This window comes from Gekko japonicus, unplaced genomic scaffold, assembly GCF_001447785.1.
Source record: "Gekko japonicus isolate JY-2015 unplaced genomic scaffold, Gekko_japonicus_V1.1 scaffold2633, whole genome shotgun sequence".
Lineage (NCBI taxonomy): Eukaryota > Metazoa > Chordata > Lepidosauria > Squamata > Gekkonidae > Gekko > Gekko japonicus.
This window is the reverse complement of record NW_015167616.1, coordinates 13,290-20,373: the sequence shown is the minus strand read 5'-3', so window position 1 is coordinate 20,373 and position 7,084 is coordinate 13,290. Positions and strand designations below refer to the sequence as shown.

The 7,084-nt window shown below is 42.9% G+C and overlaps 1 protein-coding gene across 1 annotated transcript; it reads right to left on the bottom strand.

The window, feature by feature from the left end:
* Positions 1-4,080: 4,080 nt before the first annotated feature.
* Positions 4,081-4,891, bottom strand: RNF182 (ring finger protein 182). Its single transcript, XM_015414018.1, has one exon. It carries the CDS (start codon positions 4,816-4,818, stop codon positions 4,081-4,083), a length of 738 nt encoding a protein of 245 aa, XP_015269504.1. The 5' UTR covers positions 4,819-4,891.
* Positions 4,892-7,084: the final 2,193 nt, after the last annotated feature.

Here is a 7,084-nt window from a genome sequence, read left to right as displayed (position 1 = left end):
TCTGTCATGAAGTTCTTCCTAATGTTTAGCCGAAAACTCTTCTGATTTAATTTCAACCCGTTGGTTCTGGTCTGTCCTTCTGGGGCAACAGAAAACAACTCCGCACCATCCTCTATATGAGAGCCTTTCAAGTACTGGAAGACTGCTCTGGAGCCGTCCTTTCTGAGCCAAGGCAAAAATGTATGAGCTGGAGGCTAAAAAACTGTGAACTAGCTCACACTAACTCAGCTTAGAGGGAACACTGCTCACAGGGTGTCTGTTGTGGGGAAGAGAAGAGAAAGGGATTGTAAGCCGCTCTGAGACTCCTTCAGGTAGTGAAGGGCGGGGTAGAAATCCAATCTCTTCTCCTCTAGGGACCGTTCCTACTGAGCAATACAGCGATGATAATCGCACCTATGAGAACGGGCCGTGAGCGTATATTTGATGAGATGATCCTCCAAAAGCCTACAAAATGCACTTTGTGAGATTCTTGTGAAAGAATTAACTCTTCTCCTTGTCCGTCACAAAACACTATTACCAGCCAGACTCTTAAAACTGTTCATTGTTCGCATGGCACACTTTTAAAAAAGTTGATTTCTGATGCCTTTTTAATTGTTTGCTCCCTTGAGGGCCCTAAATGGGCAAAAACCGGGATACAAATGTTTCAAATAAAGCAAGGTCATACTAGTGGTCTTGCTGTTACATCTTGGTAAGCTTGCATGCCTGGGAGCAATGCCATGACAGGTATGTGGTGACATGGTTGCTAGGGAGCCTACGGCAGTGGCCATGATTGTTGATATAGGCCCCGGTCACATGGGCCAAATAACGCGGGGGGGGAGGCGTGGCTTTTTGCGCTGGCGCACTTTGACCCGCCCGAACGTGATCAGACACAACGGCGGGGAATCAGGGTTTCGTTTCATCGGCGCACGTTTCCGGTGCGCTTCAATGCAGCGAGGGGAGTGCGCTGAAGCGATCAGACGGAGGACGTCCATCTGCGGCCCGTCGCAAGCGTGAGATAGTGGACTTTCTCCGGTACCTTTTAACTCCGGATCTTCAGCCGGACGCGACAGGTTGGCAACGGGTGTGCGACGCTTGCCGGATGTGCCCGTTTGATCGTGCCCGTAAAACCCGCCCGGCATCCGTGAGTATCCCGCGGCAACTTCTGCGTGTGATCGGGGCCACAGTCTCCTTTTTTATATTTCTTTCATTGTGCTTTTAGTACTACTACCGATACAGGGGCCCCCAACAATGCTCCCTCTAAGCTGTGGAGTCTCGTGAGCAAAAAATCTGCTTTGTGAGGTACTGGCGTTGTTGTGAGCGAGCGATTTGGCTACGGCATAAATAAGTTTGCTCTAGAGACATCTGACCTGAGCTAAGACAAAAATACATGAGCTGGAGGCTAAAAAACTGTGAGCTGGCTCACACTAACTCAGTTAAGGATTTTGGGAACTCTGACCCAGCATGGTGGTCCCAGCCACAAAACAAAGATGTGGGACAAAAACTGTCTCTCAATGTAATGATAGCATTACAATCATCTTAGCCCATGGCAGGTTCTACTATACACTACAGCTGGTATGATTACTGAAAATCTTCTTTGATAATTGTGAGACGTCACCAGAGGATATGAACTATTGAGAGACAGTTTTTGCCCCACATCTTTGTTCAGAAGAAGATCTTCCTTCGAAATGGCAAGACATTCCGGAGATCACTGTCAATATATATTTTTCTATGATTATGTACATTATTTTTGTTCACTTTTCTATGATTCTTTAAAGACATACATTAAGCGTCACTTTCTCACAGTTTTTCTTGTTCTCCGTATTATCTCATTACTGTGCCAATCAATTGTTATTATAACCCCACGAGAGGCACGAGATATAACTCCATTACACTTCACAAACATTTTCAGAAAAGGCACACGTTCACCTACGTTTCATCCTGCGAGAGGAAACCCGTTTATTAGGAGACAGGACAGCTTCGACAAACTGAATGTAAACTCCCTACAAATATATAAATCCTTTTAACATATGCACACACAAACGAGTTATTACAAACATTACAGATAATACAAAACATTTTTTTTTTAATCTTGGTTGGATGGACTTTTCACATCTGAGTCAGTTACATTTTGTGGTCTTACTGTTAACCAGCGATGCCAGATCATGCTGTGTATCACAAGCACTTTTAAAGTATAATAGTAATATATTATTCTAAGGACTATTAAAACATTTTTAATGCTAGTTATAAGTGCTGGACACGACAGGCTTTTCTTTAAACCACTGGTTTGTAATGTATCGTCGACCCTGGAAAAATAATAGAGGGCACGATCCTGGCAAAGTTAAGGATTTTGGGAACTTTTGATTTCAGCGGGAGAGTTAAACACTTGCTCAATTTCCTCTCAGATGTTCCCACTGGAATCTGTGAAACCTGAAAGTATCTAATATAGGCTGGATTCTGCTCATATTCTGTTAATGTTTTTTGCAATCGTGTATTGCTATGGGAACGGAGGAGGTTTTGTGTGAAGATATGACATATTACGTTGTTTCTCTTTGTTAATATGCAGTATCTTTTTCACGCTACTACTTGCCTTTTTTCTCTCTTGTCAGGACTCATTACAAGCTTGCCCTAACACTATTCACATGTAGTCAAGTCCTCAAAGGTTTCTAAACATGAATATTTTAGCTTATTCAAAACAGAACAAAACAGCAATCTTTATTGTATATCTTAACACAACTTTTCACACTTTACACGTTAAATGTATCCTCCCACTCGGATGTAACAGTTTGAAGCCACATTTTCCAGTGGTGGTAACAAGATTTGGTGGAGTGCTGCTTTGAAGGATTCTTTTTCTCCCTGCCAGATGTTGAGATTTCAAAGCAATGCCGTTTGGCTCCAGAAGAAAATGTCTGAAAGCCTTAAGCTCCGTTGGAGACGGTGGCATTCCTCTCCCAAATCTATCTTTTTGGGAAAGCTTTAAACCCCCCCCCCACTCAGACTCCTTATAACAACATTTTCCTACATTTATCCTATTTTGTTTTTAGCTTAGGTATGCATATTACAATACAAAGAGGGTCACGAATGGAAGGGAAGTTGGGTTTGGAATCATTTAAGGCCTCGCACAAACTATGTGCATAATAATGATGCTACCACAGTGCCACATGCGGAAGAACTGTTATCTGGACTCAGCTTGGTTTTTCTTGCACACGGAAAAGACAGCTGCTGTTAGCGCAGAAGCTTCTTTGGAGATCACCTCTCTGTCAGAGATAAGGCTTTGTGATGCTTCCGACAAACATAATGCTTTTGACAGGGTGATTTTAAAAAGTAAACAGGGGAAAAAAAATACATTCCTGCATACCTGTAGGTCACCCATCTGGAAAACTGATGCCTTCCTTTTGTGGTCTTGTACCTGTCTAATCGATTTGAATTTTAGAAACCAACCACCTTCTTCGAAAACTCTTTCTGTCTTTGCGAGCCTACAAAAAAATGTCAAAAACTCTGTCTTTGCGAGCCTACAAAAAAATGTCTAATACGGTGGCAACATCTGTTTTCTATGTACATTTTAATGCCACAGGTGCAATCCACTGGGGTCTATGAGCCGCCACCAACAGCATGTCCAATTGTCCTATTAAATACCCGCTCCTCCACAGTGGCAACAGGGCTTGTGAAGTGGCCCTCCCCAGTGCATTAACTCCCTGAGCAACGTTACTCACCAGTGGAAGTAAGAGATAGTTTAGCACGTAACAGGCATTTCATCTGAAACGGTTCCAGTAGGTCAAGCTTTGTACTCCTTTAGGAGTAATCCACTGGAAAATAAAGGGTTATTCTGTTGTAGGATCAGGCACCTGGTTAGGTCATTGTTCTTGCCTCATCCCTTCCTATTGCTTAGTCTTTTCAAAACCGTTTAAGTTTGTGAATAAAACAAGACAAGAGTATAAGAGTATCATTCAATTATGCTTAAAGAACAACAAATGGGACCACAAAACTGTGGTCGTCATTCCTATTTCGTTTGACGGACAATGGTATTAAATAAGAATACAAAAGAGCTATGCTACATCTATGGCAATTTCACATTTTCATTGCTTGTTTCGTTGCGGGTGCTATTTAAGAAGACATACAGTCCAGAAACTCGTGGCATATACACTGGCAAAAGCCATAAACCATGAGAATAACGAGACTCGAGGGAACGAGACTGACGAAGACTACCCCGAGGGTGACTTTCTTTGATACCAGTAAGTAGATCCCTAAAGGCAAAGAACTAAAATACAGCAAACCTAGCAACCAAACGAGGACTCGGATTGAAGTCTGGAAGAGCAAGGACGTACAGTTCCACACGGTCCAGTTTTGGGGCACGGAGGCCACGGAGTCAAAGCTTGTGGGCCTGTAGAATTCCACCACAGGGGTCGAGTTCAGGGTCGGTGGGCTCTCCCTCTGTACTTCCATGATGGTTATAACCAGGCAGTTGGAGGACGTGTGAGACGGGCTAACGAGAGAGGCTAGTCTTTTGGGAGTCAGTAAGAGTTCCGTGGGATTGTCTGGCAGGCACTTCTTCCCCTTCCCCCCATAAGCCAAATTCACGAGGATGTTGTTGTCGTCGGGAAGGCTGCCGACCTCATCGTCGGGTAGGCACGTCTCAAACCTACAGAACGGGCAAACGATGACCCCCTGAGGAGAGTCCCCGAAATCAATGATCTTGCAGAGACATTTGGCACATACTCTGTGGCAACATTCCAGGACTTTAGGCTTCCTCTGTCTCAGGTTATAGCGGTTGTAACAGATCTTGCATTCAAGCTCATCTGAGCCTTGGGACTCTACTGTGTCTTCTGGCAGGAGGGTGGTCATTTCTTTTTAATGTGCTGTAGACTTGAGGGGATGTCAGCCAAAGACCGTTTACGGGGACTTTCTATCTCCTTTCAGGTTATTACATCACATCAGCCAGGGGGGAAAAAAGCACCAATAGTCTTCATTCATTTTCAGCTTATCTCCATGACTATCTGCATGGTCCGCCAAAATCTTTCATACATCCACATGCTAAACACAACATGGATTTTCTGCAGAGAAGGGAGAAGGGGGAAAAGATTAGTTCATTTATCTATCAACTATTATTTATAGCTTTAATCGTTGGGCTAGTGTTATTGAGAATGTGACAGTTTGTTCTTTAGCTGCTGTAGGTTTTCCGGGCTGGAGGAAGAGACTGAAAGGCTGGACAACACTTCCAATTACCATGTCAGATTACAGAGGGAAGCCATTGAAATTCATAAACATAAACACAATTTCGACAGGAAAGAAGAGAGTTTAAAAATAAACAGGGCATGGTTTCCTGTCCTGAAAAACACAAAAGGCTCTACATCTGACAACAGCACTACAGATAAGATTAGAATTTCAACAGCCAATCCACATACAAAAGAACCTCCTCAGGAAAGTGCCTCTATTAGCATGTTCATAGCCTCCAGGAACTCCTACAAGATAATGACTCAGCCCTACCCCACCTTCCGGAGTAGATATAAATTACCTGCCTACCATTTTTCTTCCCACCTTGACACAGAGAGTATTCAGAACAGAAAAGCTTTATTGGCATAACACAGATAAACCAGAACAAAGGCAAAATTTAAGGGGTAGTATTAAAACAACGTCAACCAGTATTCCCAATATCTCAAAATATAAAGCAATCCTAACATGGTTTACGAGATTTACAAAGTACTACTCTTGACTTCCATACATAAGTCAAAAATTCAGCGACAGATAGTGTTATTGCTGGACTCTTGTCTGCTAGAAAGAAATTTAAATCCCTATCCAGAAAATCTCTCACAGAGAGTACTCCATCTTTCTGTGTTATACCTCTGAGGATGCCAGTCACAGCTACTGGTGAAATGTCAGGTCCTACAATGCCAATATCACGGCCATACGACCCGGGAAATCTACAGCAGCTAATGAACTCTGGCCGTGGAAGCCTTCAACAACATAGTTTGTACTTTATTTGGTTATTTTCTAGAGTGATCTACTTGGGATTTTCACCTGAGGAGTAAAATGAGGCTGGGAAATTATAACTGGGCCAATATCACCCCAGCAATCTTCATGGCTGAGCATGTCTACACCACACTTGAGCCACACAAGGAAATTATGTGAAGAAGAAGCCAAAGAAGAGTTGGTTTTTATACCCCTCTTTTCTCTACCCAAAGGATTGTCTAAGCGGCTTACAATCGCCTTCTCTTCCTCTCCCCAAAACAGTCACCTTGTGAGGTAGGTGGGGCTGAGAGAGTTCTGAGAGAATGGTGACTGGCCCAAGGTCTCCCAGGAGGCTTCCTGTGGAGGAGGAGTGGGGAATCAAACCCGGTTCTCCAGATTAGAGTCCGCCGCTCTTAACCACTACACCATGATGGCTCTCCAGTGACCAGTTTCATGCAGCCATTTAAAAAAAATTCTGCTGTGCAAGGAAATACTGCCCGTTTATGATCAAATGCAGTGAAATTACCACTGGGGCAGAGATGCGAACCAGAAACTGTCAGATTATAAGTGGTTAGGATCAAGTTAGACACGGGGAGTTCTGTGAACTGAGCTCCCAGTGGGTTTGTTACTTTAAATTTAGTAAATGCACATAAGATTCAATTCAGACTGGGAGAACAATGTGATTCAGTTTGCACAATATATGATATCTATGACTAAAACATTAATATGCTAAAAATCCATTGATGTGATACAGCCAAAAGTTAAGATCTTTAAATGCATATTGATTTCAATGGAAGACAGTTCAGATCATGTACTCCCCACTGAAATCATCGGGGAAAAATTTGACTAGATCATGGCTCAGGTTCTTGTTCTTGTTCAGTCGCACAGTCGAGGCTCAGGTATTTACGTAAGAAAGAGAGAGAATTAAACATATCAGAAAAGACAATACGAATAAGAGAAAAACAGTGAATAACTAACGACTTGAACTTACTGTTTCCAGTAAAGGATGGCACTGTTTTAGAACAGGGCCCCCAATGTGGCTCTTGCAGTGAGCTACAGCCCCTCCCAACCCACCCTTTTCTTGAATTGAGTGATGGCTTCAGATGGGACCGATTTACTTTTATTTATTTATTTTAAAAATTTCTGTGCTGCCAACTTCTGG

Excerpts from the sequence above, each read along its gene's own strand:
- RNF182 (XM_015414018.1), bottom strand. The coding sequence starts at position 4,818 with ATGACCACCCTCCTGCCAGAAGACACAGTAGAGTCCCAAGGCTCAGAT.